The 21139-nt window shown below is 49.0% G+C and overlaps 1 protein-coding gene across 1 annotated transcript in view; it reads left to right on the top strand.

Moving 5' to 3' along the window:
• LOC134355274 (collagen alpha-1(XXIV) chain-like) overlaps positions 1–21139 on the top strand; it is a 530134-nt gene that overhangs the window by 378280 nt on the left and 130715 nt on the right. Inside the window, exons 35-39 of the mRNA XM_063065074.1 lie at positions 1436–1489; positions 6136–6189; positions 12830–12937; positions 16846–16899; positions 17478–17585. Of these exons, the coding sequence (XP_062921144.1) occupies positions 1436–1489; positions 6136–6189; positions 12830–12937; positions 16846–16899; positions 17478–17585 (378 nt within the window). The remainder of the gene's footprint in view (positions 1–1435; positions 1490–6135; positions 6190–12829; positions 12938–16845; positions 16900–17477; positions 17586–21139) is intronic.

Below are 21139 nucleotides of genomic sequence, written 5' to 3'. Positions count from 1 at the left end.
ATATGTCCTCCCAATGGAACATGCTTTCCTGTGGATGTTCCGGTTTCTTCCCACGGTCCACAGGCGTACCGGTTAGCGGTTTAATTGGTCATTGTGATCAGGTTAGAGGGTTGCTGGGTGGCGTGGCTCAATGGGCCAGAAGGGACTGTCGTGCACTGGATCGCTAAATAAATAAATACATAACCAGAAGACATTCAGACTGTCAGAAATCCAGTGATTCTGTTGCTAAAAGCAAATTCTGATACCAGACACTCTAAATGGCTTGAAATGACAAAATTCCAGTTGTAGAAATACATTTTCTTTTGGCCATTTTGTGAATCTGTTTGGACCTGGAGGTGGAGACCCATGTGTGTGTGTGAGTGAGTGGGGGTAAGGGGTTTGATCTGCTGTTGTTTCTTGTTGTCTGCTGGCTGTGTGTTGTTCTGCTGAACATGGTGGGCATGTGTATGTGTGAGTGGGGATGGAGGGTGGTGAGGGTAAGGGGTCTGATCTGCTGCTGTTTCTTGTGGTCTGCTGTCTGCGTGTTGTTCTGCTGAACATGGTGAGCACGTGCTGTTGGCGCTGGAATGAGTGGCGGCACTTGCAGGCTGCCCCCAGCACATTATCGGATAGTGTGGGATGTTAAGGCAAACAATGCTTTTCAATGCATGTTTTGATATATCTGATAAACAAGTAAATCTAAATGTAAGTCACGAGAATCCACGTTAAACCATGATGATTTTCTTTGTTAATATTTACACAATTGCTCATAATACTACCCCACACAATTCCCTCAGTGGGTCTGACTATAATTAGCTGAACACATCAGTGTTTGAGAGAATGGTATCCGTGCAACATGGAGTCAGGGAAGCATAGACCACCACAGCACAGAAACAGGCCATTTGTGCCATCTAGTTTATGCTAAACCATTAACCTGCCTACTGTCAACAACCTACACCCAGCCGAGCCCTCCATACCTCACCCATCCACGTATCCATCCAAATGTCTCTTATATGTTCAAATCGAGCTCACATGCACCACTTGTGCTGGCAGCTCATTCCACACTCTCACCACCCTCTGAGTGAAGAAGTCTCCCCTCATGTTCCTCTTGAACATTTCACCTTTCACCCTTAACCCATGACCTTTAGTTCTAGTCTCACTCAATCTCAGTGGGAAAACCCTGTCTATACCCCTCATAGTTTTGTCGACCCCTATCAAATCATCCCTCACTCTCTGATGTTCAATGGACTGAAGTCCCAACCTATCCAACACGTGTTGCGTGTTGTCAAAGACAGGTTTTTACCACATTGCATTCAAAAAACTACCATGTGCCTAAACTTGTGATAAATTCTGAAAAGAGTACATTTGCCAACTCTCTCAGAAAAACTTGCTTAAATTACTTCAAAGTAAAGTGAAGGGAGAAATTTTAATCTAAACTGTCTTTGTGTTGACACAGGGTGAAATCGGACTGACTGGCAAAGAGGGAGAAATTGGCCAGCCAGGAATGAGGGTGAGTTGTGCCAAAGGCCCCTCAATATTCAAATCAACATTTTCCAGGTGACTCTGTAAAATTACACATAGGCTCGTTTTCAGAGACAGGATGAAACATGCCACCTGAACTTCATATGATCTTGTATCAGTCAAGGTGACAGGTGTGACAAAACACAGGTAAAATACCACATATTCAGCAATGGCTACAGACAGCAACAGGTCAGGACAGCAGTGGGAGAGGTCTGGGAAGAAAGCCAGATCCACCCTAACAACTTCACAACTGAACAGCAAACGTAAATGAGGAGACAGGAACATCTTCCGTTCTGGATTTGGTGTAGAGAATGTAGACGTACATGTTGAAGCTCACAGGTGGGGTTGGTAGCTTCTTGATTAGTCAGATAATCAAAGGTTATGGGGAGAAGGCAGGAGAGTGGGAATGCGACAGATAACCATAAGACCATACGACATGCAAACTGTGTGAAGCCATTTGGTCCATCATTCCATCACGGTTGATTTATTATCCCTCTCAACCCCATTCACCTGCCTTCTCCCAATAACCTTTGACACCCTGACTAATCAAAAATCCATCAACCTCTGTTTTAAAAATATACTCAATGACTTGGCCTCCACAGCTGTCTGTGACAATGAATTCCAGATTCACCACTGTCTGGCTAAAAGAATTCCTCCTCATTTCTGTTCTAAATGGACAGTTCCAGTCTCCATATCACGCTGGGAACACCGTGCACAGTTCCAGTCTCCATATCACACTGGGAACACCGTGCACAGTTCCAGTCTCCATATCACACTGGGATACTGTGCACAGTTCCAGTCTCCATATCACACTGGGATACTGTGCATAGTTCCAGTCTCCATATCACACTGGGATACTGTGCACAGTTCCAGTCTCCTACTTACATCTCTCATCCACCTTCACTCCAAAGAGAAAAGGCCTAAATCACTCCCTCTGTCCTCATGAGACATGCTGTCTAATCCAGACAGTATCCAGGAAAATACAAATGGTTCTGCAGATGATGGGAATTCAGACACCCCCAAAATGCTGGAGGAACTCTGCAGGTCAGGCAACAGCTATTCAGAAGAATAAACAGTCAGTATTTTGGGCCTGGACTCTTCATCAGAAATCAAAAGGAGGAGTCCTGAAGAAGGGTCTCAACCTGAAATGTTAAAAGTTTATTCCTCTTCACAACTGCTGCCTGATCTGCTGAGCATTCTGGTAAATCTCCCCTGCAAACTTTCTAAAGCTTCCACATCCTTCCTATAATGAGATGACCAGAAATGAACACAATATTCCAAATGTGGTTGGACCTGAGTTTTATGGATCTGCCACATTATCTTGTATGTTGTTACTTTCATGCAATATTCAGCCCATCTTGCCAGCACTGGCATTTGTTGGTGTTTTTGTATCACACCTGGCATCTCTGAGCCTGTCAGGCTCTGCTTCAGCCTGCTGCTATTTGCTTTCTGAATTCAACAGAATTTAACATCATTTCCAGTACACAAGTGTAATTGAGACCAAAACAATTGTTACTCCGGATCTGATGCAACACCTAAAAAACACAGTAAGATAAAGGACACAATAATAATAAAAAACTCAATGAATATAAATACATGAGGTAGCTTATCTCCATAGATTGATTGTATGTCTACACAGGGCACAGGGTGACTGACAGGAAATGATAAGTAGTGGTGGTTGGGGGTGTGGAGGGGTGGGTTAGTGGTTGGGGGTGCGGAGGGGTGGGTTAGTGAGTGGGGGTGTGGAGGGGTGGGTTAGTGGGTGGGGGTGTGGAGGGGTGGGTTAGTGGTCGGGGGTGTGGAGGGGTGGGTTAGTGGTCGGGTGTGTGGAGGGGTGGGTTAGTGGTCGGGGGTGTGGAGGGGTGGGTTAGTGGTCGGGGTGTGGAGGGTTCGGTTAGTGGTCGGTGTGTGGAGGGGTGGGTTAGTGGTCGGGGGTGTGGAGGGGTGGGTTAGTGGTCGGGGGTGTGGAGGGGTGGGTTAGTGGTCGGGGTGTGGAGGGTTCGGTTAGTGGTCGGGGGTGTGGAGGGGTGGGTTAGTGGTCGGGGGTGGGGAGGGGTGGGTTAGTGGGTGGGGGTGTGGAGGGGTGGGTTAGTGGTCGGGGGTGTGGAGGGGTGGGTTAGTGGGTGGGGGTGTGGAGGGGTGGGTTAGTGGACGGGGGTGTGGAGGGGTGGGTTAGTGGTCGGGGGTGTGGAGGGGTGGGTTAGTGGGTGGGGGTGTGGAGGGGTGGGTTAGTGGTCGGGGGTGTGGAGGGGTGGGTTCGTGGTCGGGTGTGTGGAGGGGTGGGTTAGTGGTCGGGGGTGTGGAGGGGTGGGTTAGTGGTCGGGGTGTGGAGGGTTCGGTTAGTGGTCGGGGGTGTGGAGGGGTGGGTTAGTGGTCGGGGGTGTGGAGGGGTGGGTTAGTGGGTGGGGGTGTGGAGGGGTGGGTTAGTGGGTGGGGGTGTGGAGGGACGGGTTAGTGGTCGGGGTGTGGAGGGGCGGGTTAGTGGTTGGGGGCGTGGAGGGGCGGGTTAGTGGTTGGGGGCGTGGAGGGGCGGGTTAGTGGGTGGGGTGTGGTGGGGCGGATTAGTGGGTGGGGGTGTGGAGGGGCGGGTTAGTGGTTTGGGGTGTGGAGGGGCGGGTTAGTGGTTGGGGGTGTGGTGGGACCGGTTAGTGGGTGGGGGTGTGGTGGGGCGGGTTAGTGGGTGGGGGTGTGGAGGGGCGGGTTAGTGGTCGGGGGTGTGGAGGGGCGGGTTAGTGGTCGGGGGTGTGGAGGGGCGGGTTAGTGGTTCGGGATGTGGAGGGGCGGGTTAGTGGTTGGGGGTGTGGAGGGGTGGGTTAGTGGGTGGGGGTGTGGAGGGGTGGGTTAGAGGGTGGGGGTGTGGAGGGGCGGGTTAGTGGGTGGGCGTGTGGAGGGGCGGGTTAGTGGTTGGGGGTGTGGAGGGGCGGGTTAGTGGTTGGGGGTGTGGAGGGGTGGGTTAGTGGGTGGGGTGTGGAGGGGGTGGGTTAGTGGTTGGGGGTGTGGAGGGGTGGGTTAGTGGGTGGGGGTGTGGAGGGGTGGGTTAGTGGTTGGGGGTGTGGAGGGGTGGGTTAGAGGGTGGGGGTGTGGAGGGGTGGGTTAGTGGTTGGGGGTGTCGAGGGGTTGGGTTAGTGGGTGGGGGTGTGGAGGGGCGGGTTAGTGGTTGGGGGTGTGGAGGGGTGGGTTAGTGAGTGGGGGTGTGGTGGGGTGGGTTAGTGGGTGGGGGTGTGGAGGGGTGGGTTAGTGGTCGGGGGTGTGGAGGGGTGGTTTAGTGGTCGGGGGTGTGGAGGGGTGGGTTAGTGGGTGGGGGTGTGGAGGGGTGGGTTAGTGGTTGGGGGTGTCGAGGGGTTGGGTTAGTGGGTGGGGGTGTGGTGGGGCGGGTTAGTGGGTGGGGGTGTGGAGGGGTGGGCTAGTGGTCGGGGGTGTGGAGGGGTGGGTTAGTGGTTGGGGGTGTCGAGGGGTTGGGTTAGTGGGTGGGGGTGTGGTGGGGCGGGTTAGTGGGTGGGGGTGTGGAGGGGTGGGTTAGTGGTCAGGGGTGTGGAGGAGTGGGTTAGTGGTCGGGGGTGTGGAGGGGTGGGTTAGTGGGTGGGGGTGTGGAGGAGTGGGTTAGTGGTCGGGGGTGTGGAGGGGTGGGTTAGTGGGTGGGGGTGTGGAGGGGTTGGGTTAGTGAGTGGGGGTGTGGTGGGGTGGGTTAGTGGGTGGGGGTGTGGAGGGGTGGGTTAGTGGTCGGGGGTGTGGAGGGGTGGGTTAGTGGGTGGGGGTGTGGAGGGGTGGGTTAGTGGTTGGGGGTGTCGAGGGGTTGGGTTAGTGGGTGGGGGTGTGGTGGGGCGGGTTAGTGGGTGGGGGTGTGGAGGGGTGGGTTAGTGGTCGGGGGTGTGGAGGGGTGGGTTAGTGGGTGGGGGTGTGGGTTAGAGGGTGGGGGTGTGGAGGGGGGTGTTGATCAGCCTTACTGCTTGGGGAAAGTAACTGTTTTTGATCCTCCTCCCTGATGGGAGTGGGGCAAAGAGTCCATGGGGGGGTGGTATTTCATGATATTACTGGCCCTACTCCAGCACCTTTCTGTACATACAGTACTGTGCAAAAGTCTTAGGCACGTATTTATAGCTGGATGCAAACACAGTACTGTGTTTGACAATGTGGAGTGCCGAGCAAATTTGTAAATCTGGCGGGAGCAAAATTCGTTGTGTATGGTGATGGTAGGGTGCCGCGGGAGGGGTGTGGGACAGGTGGCAGAGAAGGAGTGACAGGGGCAGGGAGTAGCGCAGCTGCAAACACACCCAGTCCTGAGTTACCAGTCCTTCCCACACCCTCCCCCCTCCCTCCCCCCTTTCCCAAACATGATTCTCCTCTCTCTATCCCTCCACTCTCCATCCAGAACAGAAACCCATATCAGAATCAGGTTTACCATTGCTCACCTGTGTCATGAAATATGTTTTGTTTTTGTGGCAGCAATACAGTGCAATACATAAAATTACTACAGAACAGTGCAGAAGTCTGAGACACCCTGGCTTTTTATATGTGGCTGACACCTTTGCACAGTACTGTATGTCATTGATGGCGGGTAGGCTGGTGCCTAAGGTGTAGAGTGTATCACCGAATCCTACACTGTGATTCAGAGAACCATCTCTCTTTCTGCTTTAGGGTGAGCCAGGCCCCCCTGGAGAAGATGGACGTCAAGGCAAAGACGGACTGAAGGTAGAGCTTACCTAACCGAGGATCACATTGGGGAACCAGTGTCGGGAAGGCGTGCAGTTTAGATAAGGCCGTACCCCTGCCCTCTGTATTTACATGGTACAGATAAAGATAGAGATTAGCTTTAATTTGTCACAGGTATATTGAAACATTGCGTGACCAAGTGGAGATACACCAAAGGAGGTGTTGGGCACTCCTTCCCTCCGCTAGCCTGCAGGTCACCCTTGGGCAAGGCGTAGCACCTGCTTAGCCCCACCCCCCCATCAGCATCACATGGACCTATGGGAGCCAGTGGTCGATGGTCATATGAGCATTTGGTGCATATCACAAGTCCTGGTTACATAAGAACATAAGAAATAGGAGCAGGAGTTGGCCATCTGGCCTGTCGAGCCTGCTCTGCCATTCAATAAGATCATGGCTGATCTGCCATGGACTCATCTCCACCTACCTGCCTTTTCCCCACAACCCTTAATAACCCTATGATGCAAAAATCTAACCAAGCTGTCTTAAATATATTTACTGAGGTAGCCTCCACTGCTTCATTGGGCAGAGAATTCCACAGATTCACCACTCTCTGGGAAAAGTAGTTCCTCCTCATCTCCATCCTAAATCTACTCCCCCGAATCTTGAGGCTACGTCCCCTGGCTCTAGTCAGTGGTTACGCAACCGCTGATGCCAGGCAGACAATCTCTGAAGAGTATTGGTAATGGCTGGACTCACTTGTCCTGTAAAGACACTGCCCAGAAGAAGACAATGGCAAACCACTTCTGTAGTCATAGTCATAGTCATACTTTACTGATCCCGGGGGAAATTGGTTTTCGTTACAGTTGCACCATAAATAATAAATAGTAATAAAACCATAAATAGTTAAATAGTAATATGTAAATTATGCCAGGAAATAAGTCCAGGACCAGTCTATTGGCTCAGGGTGTCTGACCCTCCAAGGGAGGAGTTGTAAAGTTTGACGGCCACAGGCAGGAATGACTTCCTATGACACTCTGTGTTGCATCTCGGTGGAATGAGTCTCTGGCTGAATGTACTCCTGTGCCCAACCAATACATTATGTAGTGGATGGGAGACATTGTCCAAGATGGCATGCAACTTAGACAGCATCCTCTTTTCAGACACCACCATCAGAGAGACAAACGTGTAGACAAACGTGCCAAGATCAATGGTGGTCATGGGATCAGGATCGCCCACAGCACATAGCAAACGAATGAACATTGAAACATGGAGTGAAATGGATCGCTTGCATCAAATTGAATCAGTAGGATTGAGCAGGGCAGCCCGCAAGCGTCGTCACGCTTCCAGTGCCAACATAGCATGCCCACAACTAGCCCGTACGTCTTTGGGATGTGCGAGGAAACCAGAGCACCCAGAAGAAACCCACGCGGTTACCAGCTTGTTACAGAGAGCAGCAAGAATCGAACTTCGATCTTCCAGCTAGCACTGTAATAGTGTTACACTAACCGCCACATTACCGAGCTGCCTGTGTTCCGCATTGTAAGATAGAGAGACGCTTCCACACATATTGAGGTACTGGGACCTTGGAGCATTGCCAAGGTGAAGAGAGACGGGGAGAGTGTTTTCCAGAGCTCAGAGCCCAGGCCACCGAAGGCAGAGCCAACACTAGTAGCAAACTGGGGACGGTCAAGAGGCTGTGATTGCAGGAGGGCGGAGGTTTCGGTTCATGGTGAGGGGCTGGTTCCAGAGACAGGGAAGGGTGTACAGTCAGGGAGGGTTACAGAGACATGGAGTGGTTACGGAGACAGGGTATGTATGAGGGGCTGCAGGGGTAACAGAGACTGGGAGGGTTGTAGGAGCTGGAGGGATTACAGAGACAGGGAGAAGTTACGGAAATGGAGAGGGATGTAGGTGCTGAAGGGGAAGGGATGGTCACAGAGACAGAGATGGGTGGAGTGGCTGGAGGGGGTAACCAAGTTGGGGAGGTGTAGGGGCTGGGGAGAATTATTGAGATGAGGAGCAGTGTAGGGGCCAGAGAGAGTTACAGAGACAGAGAGGCATGTAGTGGCCAGAGGAGAATACAGAGATGGGGAGTGTTGTAGGGGTTTGAGGGGTTTACAGAGACAAGTAGGGGTGTAGGAGTAAAATGGGTTACAGAGACAAGGAGGGGTGTAGGGGTAAGAGTGGGTTACAGAGACAAGGAGGGGTGTAGGGGTAAGAGTGGGTTACAGAGACAAGGAGGGGTGTAGGGGTAAGAGTGGATTGTTGTTGTTGTTGTTGTTCGTCCATCATTGACGTCGATGAGGACCTCGACACCATAATGATGGTGTCGAGACTAGCGCGTGATTTGGATTTAAGTGAGGGAGAGTTGTGCAGCGTCAGCCTCACTCTCTCTTCCCAATTCCCATCTGGGTCCAGTGGCAAGACAGAGTCGAGACGGCTGGAGATGGGACTAGGCGCAGTGGATGACCAGGACGTCTTCTGTGTCTTGTCCTGCTCTACACGTTCCACGACACTTGCAGAGACCGCCTTGACCATTGGACCTTCCATTGGTCTCGTCCGCTCAATCCGCCGGAGTCTGTCTTCACATGCTGGGATAGACAACTCCCTATCTCACCGAGAGTTTGAGACCCGTCGGCTACCCTCACCTGGTTTAGCCGGCTTGTCGAAGCCGTTGCCCGGGGTGTGGCTGCTGTCGCATGCAAACAGCTACGGGGAGCCACAGGTGAGAGCTGAGTGCCAGGTGGGGACCAAAGGTGGACTAACCGCCTTGAAAAGGACACGACATGTTCCCCCACCAGAGGTGCTGCCCCTCCCTGACACCCCATACACCCCATACACAAGAGTGGATTACAGAGACAAGGAAGGGTGAAGGGGTAAGAGTGGGTTACAGAGACAGGGAGGGGTGTAGGGGCCAGGGGGATTACAGAGACTGAGGGGAGGGACTTAGTGACCAGAAGCTGTTATGAGGAAGGGTTTAGGGGTTTGGAGGGAGTTACAGATGAGGAGAGTTGTGAGGCAGAGGGGTTTACCAGGGTGGTGGGTTGACCCTTGGGATCGGAGCTGTAGGCTGGGGTACTGGGGTAGGACAGATCAAGTGCCAGAGGGGTGAACAGCTGCACCCAGTGAGCGATCCCTCTGCAGGAATGAAGGCAAATCTGTGATGGTTGTGTTGAACAGGCCGAGGCAGCTCCCACAGTGTTTGTTTAGGCTGACACTGGGGACAATGCCAATGTAGACAACCCGTGACTGAGCAGCCCTGTATATCAGCACACACAGCTGCACTTTCTCAGGTGACTGACCCAATCCGATTAACCTGTTCCATTCGGGAAGGACAGGAATTCCTGTAGCGCCTTCAGTGTCAGGATTGATATCACTGGCATATGTCGGGAAATTTATTGTTTTGCAGATGCGGTGCACTGTCATACATAATCATTTTAAAAAGCTATAAATTACAATAGGAAATATATAGTGAGGTCGAGTTCATAGTCCACTCAGAGCTCTGATGGCGGAGCAGATGAAGCTGTTCCTGAGTGTGTGTCCTCAGGCTCCTGTACTTCTTTCCTGTTGGTAGCAATGCGAAGAGGGCATCACTTCACTTCCTAGCCGTGGAGGAGACTGAGGGCAGCATGGTAGTGTACTGGTCAGGGTAGTGTTTTACAACACCTGCAAGCCAGGTTCAATTCCCATCACTGTCTGTACATCCTCCTTGTGATCACATGTGTTTCCTCTGGGTGTTCCGGGCTTCTCCTGCATTCCAAAGACGCACGGGTTAGGATTAGTAAATTCTGTTAGTGTCGGAAGTGTGACTTGTGGTTGTGGTATGACCACAGCATATCTATGAACTGTGATGCAAGCAACGCATTTCACTGAATGTTTTGACGTACCTGTGACAATCAAAGCTATAAAGCAATAGGGTGAATGCACTCAGTCTTTCACCCAGGGTTGTTGAATCATATCTAGAGGGCAAAGGTTTAAGGTGAGAGGGGAAAGGTTTTACAGGGGCCCGGAGGGTGACGAGTGTGTGGAACGAGGACGTAGATGAAGCAGGTACAATTACAACATTGAAAAGACCCTTGGTGGGTACACAGATAAAATAGAATAGAAGAGAACTTATTGTCATTGCTCAAGTCTGTGCAAAACAGATATTTACAATACATGCGGTACTGGCTAATTTTTAAAAATTCCTGTATTTATATGCAGCAAGTGACTTTGATAGTCCATAACACTCAAAGCATTGCAAGCCGGGGTGTAGTGTTATTCAGCTCCATAACAGCCCTTGGAAAGAAGCTGTTGTTCACATCGACTGTCTTGGCTAAGATTCTATATCTCCTACCAGATGGCAGGAGATTGAACAGACAGTGTGCGGGATGGGATGGGTCTTTGATGATGTTCCAAGAGTGTCGTCATTGTAGATTGTCTCCAGATCCAGTGGCTGAGTCCCAGTGATGCACTGAGATGTCCTAATCACCCAATGGAGTGCTTTGTGATCTGCCTTGCTACAGTGAGAATCCCACACTGCTGTTCCATCTATCAGTATGCACTGTATTGCACATCGATAGAAGTTGGCCAGCAGATTAGCTCTCCTTAAGCACCTCTGTTGGTGTAGTCACTGTTGTGCCCTCCCTACTATCGAGGTTGTATTGACGGACCAAGAGAGCTCCTCAGTGACGTTCATCAACAAAAACTTGAAACCAGAGACCCTTTCCACTACCTCACCGTTTGTGAACAGTGGCGAGAAGGATATGGGCCCAACACAGGCAAATGGGACTAGCACTGGTAGGCACCTCGGTCAGCATGGATGAGTTGGGCCAAAGGGCCTCTCCACACTCTATAACGCCATGACTTTGTGTAAACTGAAAATGGAACTGGTGGAACAGTGAACGGTTTGTCTTGCAAACTGTCCATACAGATCAATTCATTACACAGCGCACTGAAGTTCAAGTTTATTATCATCTGACTGTACACACATACGACCAAATGAAACAACGTTTCTCCAGATCACGGTTCACCAACAAAACATATATCACACATCAGCCAAAATATTACCATAAATCAGTTAATAAAATTTAATTAAGTATCACTGAAAAATCATGTAGTACACAGCACAGGTAAACAGTAAATGGTTCACAGTCCTAGTGACAAGACCTCGGTGACGGCAGGGTAGTCATTAGTTTCACAGTCTGAGGGAAGAAGCTGTTACCCGGTCTGATAGTCTGAGTCCTGATGCTCTTGTACCCGCTTCCTGATGGTCATGGGTCAAAGAGATTGTGGGATCCTCAACAATGCTCCAGGTTCTTTGTCTATAACGTTCCCAGTGAATGGGGGAGGGTAGGAGACCCTGGTGATCGCCTGTCCTCTGTAGGGTCTTGCGTTCCAATGCCTTGTAGTTTCCATACCAAACAATGATGCAGCCAATCAGGGCATTCTTGATGGAGCTCTGTAGAAAGTTGTTAGAATGGGGGTGGGGAGCCTTGGTCACCTGAGTCTCATCAGAAAGTGTAGACACTGCTGTGACTTCTTGACCAGAGAAATAGAACAAGGTAAAGCAAAGACAATGCACGATGAAGTGTAACGGTTACAGAGAAGGTGCAGTGCAGGCAGACAATAGGGACATATTGAGGTGAATTGTGAGCACAACTTCTGCCCCACTGTTGTAAGACTACTGAATGCTTCTCCAATACGATAAGTTAGACTCTTGACCTCACAATCTACCTCGTTATGGCCTTGCACCCTATTGTCTGTCTGCCTGCACTTTCTCTGTAACTGTAATAGTTTAACAATTAAAAATGAGCTTTGTTTGTCACTGTATATCAAAACATACAGTGAAGTACATTGTGTCAAATCAAATCAGTGTGGATTGTGCTGAGGGCAGCCAGCAAGTGTCGTCACATGTCATGCCCACAACTCATTATCCCTAACCCGTACATCTTTGAATTGTGGGAGAGAGCCAGAGCACCCAGAGGAAACCCACATGGTCACAGCGCAAACATACAAACTCCTTACAGACAGCGGTGGGAATTGAACCCGGCTCATGCTGGAATGTGAAGCCCTAACCACTACGCTGCTGTTATTCTGCATGCTCTACTCTGTATTCTGTTCCAGCTTTTGTAGTGCACTGCGTAATGACCTGATCTGTATGAACAGATTTACTGTATCTTTCCACTGTGTCTCAGTACACGTGACAGTAGTAAACCAATTTATTTTCTTACCAGTCCTCGCAGTTCAGAAACAGGTCACTGAGAGCTGGTGTGAGATGTTAGCATATCCTGAAGTAGGATGTTTTCTTTGGAGCGGTGGAGACTGAGGGCAGATCTGACAGAGGTTTTATTTATGTCTCTCGGAGTCGACAGACAATATGTTTATCCCAGGTTTGAACTGTCCAATACCAGAGGGAATGAGGTGAGGGTGGAGGGGGGTAGATGTGAGGGCAGTGTTTTTACACAGAGAGTGGGGGGTAGAGGCTGATACATTAGGAACTTTTAAGATTGGCACACAAATGTGAGGTGAATGGAGGGATATGGACATTGTGTAGGCAGATGAGATTAGTTTAGTTGGCCATTGGATTACTAATTTATTTGGTTCTTCACAACACTGTGGACGGAATAGCCTGTTCCTGTTCTGTACTCTTCTATGTTCTGGGGAGAGTCTATAACAAACATTGCCACTGCTTTCTCAGGGTGAACCTGGTGACGAAGGTCCCAAAGGTGAGGTGGGAGAACGCGGTGACTCTGGAGATCGAGGATCAGCAGGTGAAGCTGGAGGGCTTGGGATTAACGGGTTACCGGTAAGTAGAGCGAGGTGTTTGGCGTGAACTCTCAAAACCAAACTCTCTACCTGAAGTGTACTCCGTAATGATTTGATCTGTATGAACAGTATGCAAGACAAGCTTTTCATTGTATCTTGGTCCATGTGTCCATAATAATCAAGTCATAGTTGAGTTTATTGTTATACCCACAAGTCCAGATGTGCAGAGGTGCAATGAAAAACCTTCTCACAGCAGCATCACAGGTGTGGAGCATCAGATAAGCAGCATTGCCAAGAAAACACATTGTAAATAACAACACCAGTTAAAACACATAAAACACAAAGTTCATTTTATTACAAAGTGATCAAAGTTGTCACTGTGTTGCTAAACTGTAGTGATTACAGTTTGCCGGCAGGTTCAAGAACTGAATTCAAATCAAATTCAAAATTCAAGTTCAAGTTTAATTATCATTCAACCATACATGAATATAGTCGAATGAAACAATGTTCCTCTGGAGCCAAAATGCAAAACATACACAGCACATTCAAACTAGCGAGAAAAACAATAGTCACGCAAAAAACATCTATATAGCCCAAGTCCCTAAGCAGCATGCCCCACAAATTCAAACATGAGGAATTCTGCAGATGCTGGAATTTCAAGCAACACACATAAAAGTTGCTGGTGAACGCAGCAGGCCAGGCAGCATCTCTAGGAAGGGGTACAGTCGACGTTTCAGGCTGAGACCCTTCGTCAGGACTAACTGAAGGAGGAGCTAGTAAGAGATTTAGCTCTTCTTCCAGTTAGTCCTGACGAAGGGTCTCGGCCTGAAACGTCGACTGTACCTCTTCCTAGAGATGCTGCCTGGCCTGCTGCGTTCACCAGCAACTTTTAGGTGTGTTGTCCCACAAATTGATGATATGCAATCGAGCTTGTCATTCCACTGATCAAATACTGGAGGGCAGCACCAGTGGGAGAGACCAGCCCATAACCGAGCACGGATGCCACACGACACCACCTCCAGCATCTCCTCTCCTGGACTGCAAAAGCAGGCAAGCCCTATTCCTTGCTGCATCCGAGGCCATGCAGCTGCCCTGCCATCTGTCCAACCACCAAACAAGGGAAACAGGCCTGTGGCACTTTACTTTATAAATGTCCAACAAGGTCTTGCGATCACAAGGGAAATGTCCAAGACAATCACCCACAGTTACACTGCCCCAACTCCAATGCCTTTGATGCCTTCCTGTAGCAGGCATCGACATGGTCTGCACCCAGTCCAACACCCCCGCCAATAAGCAGCTCACAGATGGACTAGACCTACAGTATCTGAAGTTCTTAGAGTCCAGCATTCTCTTGTGATCATAAAAAAAGACATTTTATAAAGAAAAGAGACACCTTTGGCTGGCCCCTGAGAGGCAGTGGCATGCAAACACACCATCATCATGCCGGAAAGGGTTGCTCTTGAACCTCCTTTTCGATGGTAGCAGTGAGGAATGCGACCATCCAGATGGTGGGGACCTTTGATGATGGGTGTTACTTTTTTGAGGCAGAGGCTCCTCTAGATACTACTGATGGTGGGGGGGGATGTGCCCGTGATATATCGGGCTACGTCCAATACTCGCTACAGCCTTTTACATTCCTGTGGATTGGATCTCTGGATGGAAAGGAAATAGAACATGGGAATATCCCAGGCATTCCCTCTTCTCCCCTCTCCCATCAGGCTGAGGATCCAATAGCTTGAGTGCACATGCCACCAGGCTCAAGGACGGCTTCTACCCCGTTGTTATCAGACTCTGTGTGTGACACGGCAGACTCTTGGCCTCACGATCTACGTCATTGTGCCTTTGTATGTTCGGCTGCACTGCACGTTCTCCAGCTCTTACACTTTGTTTCTGCATTGTTATTGTTTTATTTTACTCTAGTTGTACGTACTCTTCAATGATCTGATCTGTATGAGCAATATGCAGGGCAAGCGTTTTAACGTATCTCAGTACATTTCAGTAAACCAGAGCATTGGCACAAGCCCTTCAGCCCACTGAATCCACAACATCGCAGAACAGTAATCGAGGACCCCACGCACCCCGGACATTCTCCCTTCTCCTCTCTCCCTTCGGAGAGAAGATACAAAAGCCTGAAAGCACGTACCACCAGGTTCAAGGACAGCTTCTTTCCTGAGCAGCACATTGTGGAGTAACTCTGCTGGTCAGGCAGCATCTATGGAAATGATTAAACAGTTGACGTTTCAGGCCGAGACCCTTCTATCCCACTGTTATAAGAGTATTGAATGGTTCCCTAGTATGATAATTACAGGACACATGGTTTCTCAATAGAACTTTTGACTTTACAATCTATTTCACTATGGACTGGAACCTGACTGTACGCCTGCACCAGACCTGCTCTGTAACTGTAACACTTATTCTGCATTCTTTTATTGTTTCTTTGTACAAGCTCAGTGCACTGCTGTCATGAAATGATCTTTCTGGATGACGTACAAATAGATTCCATCCATCCAGCAATCTCAGAACCCCTACCAGACACCGTAGCATTAGGACAAGGGCTGTTAGAATGTGAACCAGCTTCTTCCCCCAGGACGTGAGATTACTGAACTCTGTGTCACCACTCAGGTCTCATCACACGTGAAGCACCAGTGGCGTTATACTGTTTATTTTTTAATGTAAAGTGAAAAGGAACACTGTTTCATTTGGTGATATGCATGTGTATAGTTGAATGACTATAAACTGAACTTGAAAACAAAGTTTTTCATTGCACCTTGGTACATGTAATAATAATAAACCAATTTTCTGCAGTAAATTGAGGCACAGCGGGGTAGTGTGGCAGTTAACATAATGTTTTACAGTGCCAGCAGGAAGACTAGGGTTCAATTCCCACTGCTATTTGTAAGGAGCTTATACGTTCTCCCTATGACCACATGGGTTCCTCCCACATTTCATAGACAATAGACAATAGGTGCAGAAGTAGACCATTCGGCCCTTCGAGCCTGCACCGCCATTCTGAGATCATGGCTGATCATCTACTATCAATACCCGGTTCCTGCCTTGTCCCCATAACCCTTGATTCCCCTATCCATAAGATACCTATCTAGCTCCTTCTTGAAAGCATCCAGAGAATTGGCCTCCACTGCCTTCTGAGGCAGCGCGTTCCATACCTCCACAACTCTCTGGGAGAAGAAGTTCCTCCTCAACTCTGTCCTAAATGACCTACCCCTTATTCTTAAACCATGCCCTCTGGTACTGGACTCTCCCAGCATCTGGAACATATTTCCTGCCTCTATCTTGTCCAATCCCTTAATAATCTTATATGTCTCAATCAGATCCCCCCTCAATCTCCTTAATTCCAGGGTGTACAAGCCCAGTCTCTCTAACCTCTCTGCGTAAGACAGTCCGGACATCCCAGGAATTAGCCTAGTGAATCTACGCTGTACCTCCTCCACAGCCAGGATGTCCTTCCTTAACCCTGGAGATCAAAACTGCACACAATACTCCAGGTGTGATCTCGCCAGGGCCCTGTACAAATGCAAAAGAATTTCCTTGCTCTTGTACTCAATTCCCTTTGTAATAAAGGCCAACATTCCATTAGCCTTCTTCGCTGCCTGCTGCACTTGCTCATTCACCGACATACAGGTTAGGGTTAGTGTGTTGTGAGCATGTTCTGTTGGCACCAGAAGTACGATTAGAGTTGTGGGCTGCCCCCAGCACATCCTCGAACTCTGCGGGTCTATACGCAAACGACACATTTCACGGTGTATTTCAATGCACATGTGATAAATAAAGCCGTCCTTCTCCGACTGGCACTGAGGTCAGTCAGCCTAATCTCCATGAATGGTGGGGTGACCGCAGGGACTGGAAGGACTACTGATACTCCCAGTTTAGATGTTGCTATTTGTGAAGCTGCTCCCGATGCATTAATGAAACCATCGTTTCTGCCCACAGGGACCTGACGGGGCACGAGGCAAACGAGGACAGCAAGGGCGCGCAGGACGAAAGGTGCTCTCAGTTCCTTCAAAGCTGAAATGAAATTTGTGATCACAGTGCACGCATGTCACCGTGTACAACCCCGAGATGCATTTTCTTGCGGGCGTTCACAGTAGGGGGGATGATAGTATTGAATGCTGAGCTGTCGTCAATGAAGAGCATCCTGATATATGCATCTCACTGTCCAGACGTTCCATGGTTGAGTGAAGAACCTGTGAGATGGCAATTGCCTAGGACCCCTTGTGCTGATAGGCAAATTTCGCTGCTCAGGCAGGAGTTGATGTGTTTCATCGTCAACCTCTCAAAACATTTGATCACAGTGGATGTAAGTGCTACTGGACCATGGTCATGGCGGCAGCCTACCGCGTTCTCTTGGGTACCGGAGTAGTAGATGCCTGCCTGAAGCAGTGGCTTCCTCAGACTGCCGAAGTGAGAGTTTAAAGACCTCAGTGAACACTCCAGCACAGGTCTTTAGCGAATGGGCTGATTGGTCAGTGGGGGTGGGGGAGAGAGAAGGATTACGCATCTGATTCCAGGGAATACATTGTGAAACTGAGAATCCGTAATGTGCTGCTTCTCTCTTCCTTCAGGGAAAGAAAGGCCAGCAAGGTCCTCCAGGAGAGCAGGGAGACCCTGGGGAGCGAGGGCTACAAGGAGAAAAGGGGATAAAGGGCGTGAGAGGATCCCGCGGAGTGATGGTGAGTCTCAGCATTTCTGCCGTTCTTCTCGTGTCCTGCTGGATGCTCCAACAGTGTCCAGAAAGAATGCGATTGCTTTGAAATGTGGTCTATGTTGCAATATTGGGATAATATGTTGAAGTTGTATAAGATGTTCGTGAGGTCTAATTTGGAATATTGTATACAGTTCTGATCACCTACCTACAGGAATGATGTAAATAAGGTTGAAAGAGTACAGAGAAACTTTACAAGGATGTTGCCAGGACTAGAGGACCTGAGTTATTGCTTCAGACTTTATTCCCCGGAGCGCAGGAGAATGAGAGGAGATTTGATAGAGGTATTCAAATTTATGAGGGGTATAGGCAAGGTAAATGCAAGCAGGCTTTTTCCACTCAGGTTGGGTGAGACTAGAACTCGAGGTCATGGGTTACGAGTGAAAAGTGAAATATTTAAGGGGAACCCGAGGGGGAATTTCTTCACTCAGAGGGCAGTGAGAATGTGGAACGAGTTGCCAGTGGAAGTGATAGATGTGGTTTGATTTTGGATGTACGTGGATGGGAGGGGTATGGTCAGATACTGGTCCATTGGACTAGGCAACATAACAGTTTGGCACAGACTAGACTGGTCGAAGGGCCCAGTTCTGTGCTCTATGACAGTATTGGAAAAATGGACAGCAAGTGTTGTCCCTGGTGTGACCCACATACAGCCACCATTTTCTACACAATGGATTATCTGCAGGTATTACTGGCTGCCATAAACCACTTAAAAGTTATTTATCCCACTAACAACCTTGGCCTCACCGCATCAGAGACATCCTGCCCAATTCCTCTGAACCAAAAGCTATCTTTGTATCTCTCCAACCGATTTCTAATCAATGGACCTGGACCTGACCATTTACTGTTTCACCCTCTACAGATCTGGTAGACCCATAGCTTTGGCTATCAGATCTTGACTTCCGAATTTCTGATGGATCTTCGAGCTTCATCGCAGTTCTTTGCCAGTCCTAACTTGCCAACTCCTGTACAGGGAGACCAGTGTACAAGGGTTACTTACAGCAGCCAGTTAAACTACCCCACTCTACACATCCTTGGGATGTGGGAGGGAACTGGAGCAACCGAAGGCTCCACAGGGTCATGGGGGGAATATGCAAATTGCACACAGTCAGCGCTGGAGGTCAGAATGAAACCCAGGACTCTGGAGCAGCGTGCATTGGCTGGGCCCTTACTCCAAGTGAGGGAGGCCCAGTGGTGTAGTGGTTAGCACAACACTTTACAGCACAGCACATTCTCAGCAGTTTGGACGTGCACTCTCCCCAGATCCATGAGGGTTTCCTCCAGCTGCTTCAGTTTCCACCCACATTCCCTGCGACGTACAGCTTAGGGTTGGTAAGATGTGGCATGCTGTGTTGGGGCTAGAAGCTTGGTGACACTTCTAGAGCACTACAGCACAGAAACAGGTCCTTTGGCCCATCTAGTTTGTTCCAAACTTGTGGGCTGCCTTCAACATATCTCAGATGGTGTTGGCCATTGATGCAAACAACGCATTTGACTATATGATTATATGATTATGAAGACACGTAGTCCTCTTTTACTGTCATTTAGTAATGCATGCATTAAGAAATGATACAATATTTCCTCCGGTGTGATATCACAAAACACAGGACAAACCAAGACTGAAAAAACTGACAAAACCACATAATTATAACATATAGTTACAAACAGTGTAACAATACCATAACTTGATGAAGAAGTCCATGAGCACAGTAAAGTTCAAAGTCTCTCAAATGTCCCACATCTCACGCAGACGGGAGAAGGAAGAACTCTCCCCGCCATGCCCGACCACAATCCGACTCTGAGTCATCCGAAAACTCCAAGCTCTGATCAGCTCTCTGACACCGAGTACTGAGAGCCATCTCTGTCCGAACGATTCGACCTCAACCTTGGTCACCGACAGCAGGCAAGGCCGGGGATTTTGAGGCCTACCCTCCGAAAGATTGCTACCACACAGTAACGACAGCAGTGAACGGGCATTTCAGAAATTTCTCCAGATGTTCCTCTGTGCTTTCACGTCCATTCTCCATCAAATCAGAATTGTCCACGGCCCCTATTTCACAGATACGATATCATTTTTCACTGGAGGGCTGCGCACACGCGGCGCGCCGCCATCTTCTCCTCCTGCCATTATACACTTCGATGTTTCAATGTTAACGTGACAAATGAACCTGATCTTTATCTTTCTTTAAAGTTGGCAAGCGATGGCACTGATTCAGTAATTTCAGTGAACTGTGAAGGTGTGGGTTGTTACCTGAGCCTGGATCTGGCTCTCACATTTCCCCTTCAAAGACTCAGCAATTATCAGCGGCATTTATTGCCAATTACTGTACAACTCCATATGCAAATCTACAGCCTAGGTCAAGTACAGGTGCTGACATGTCAGCCAGAAACAATTTTAACCGTACTCCACACTGACACAGTCTCTGTTTTCAGCTGCCCTGCTCCTACCTAGAAGAGTTGCTCTTGCCAAGGATCAGATTGTTATTTCCTGTCTCCTGTTCCGATAATCCTGCACCTAGGGTCGCTTTATGTACCTACAATCTGTCTGTGTACAGTGCACAAGCCAACTGTATGTATTTTAATTGTTTCTTGAGATAAAGAGTGGAATAGGACCTTCCTAGCCTTCGAGCCATTCTGCCCAGTAATCCCCCAATTTAATCCCAGACCAATCACAGGACAATTAACAGTAACCAATTAACCTATCAACCGGTACGTCTGTAGATTTTAGCAAATAAAATGAAGTCAGCAGTTTTATGTTTAATGAAACCATAACACATTTTATTGAACTGCAAAACCTACACACAAAATCACGCTCACAATTCTTATATAACAATGTCATCACATCAGACCAGCCTCTTAAAGCAAAACCCCAACTCAATGTCAGTGGTTGTGAATTATGTACATCTCTACCAATTATGTTACCTCCACAGCCCCCACCGCCTCCCCCAGTATTCACTAAAACCAGCGATGTGAGTCTGTCTGGAGCTCGGACGAGCCGCCCAGAAGTGGCACTCCGGCAGAATACTCCAAATCTCGGTTCTCTGGTTTAAGGCGATCTATCGAAATACATTCAGGTTTACCCTTCTTAGCTATGATGAAAGTCTTTTCTCCCCCGATCCAAAACACAGAATGGGCCATTGTAAGGGGGTCTAGGGGACGTTGGTGTGTGTCATTACGGACAAAGACAAACAAGGCAGAACATAGGTCAACAGGAACCCAAGAGTGCAGTACGCTGTGATGGGAGGTAGGAACAGGTGAAAAGGAATTAACTATACTGAGGAGGGTGATGTCGTGTACCAGGAGGTTGTGGCATCAGGAATTAAATCACCTGGCACTCAGAATGGCTGCCCTTCTATCAGCTCAGCCGCAGGCGACTGCACATCCTCTCTCGGGGCTGTTCTGAGCCCCAGCAGGACCCATGGGAGATGATCATGCCAATACTCATCGGTCAGCGAAGTCCTCACAGCAGCCTTTAAGGAGCAGTGAAAGGCACTCGCATTGGGCCATTGGACTGCGGGTGAT

The sequence above is a fragment of the Mobula hypostoma genome, chromosome 12 (assembly GCF_963921235.1).
Source record: "Mobula hypostoma chromosome 12, sMobHyp1.1, whole genome shotgun sequence".
In the NCBI taxonomy this organism is placed as follows: domain Eukaryota; kingdom Metazoa; phylum Chordata; class Chondrichthyes; order Myliobatiformes; family Myliobatidae; genus Mobula; species Mobula hypostoma.
This window is presented reverse-complemented; position numbering and strand designations above follow the sequence as displayed.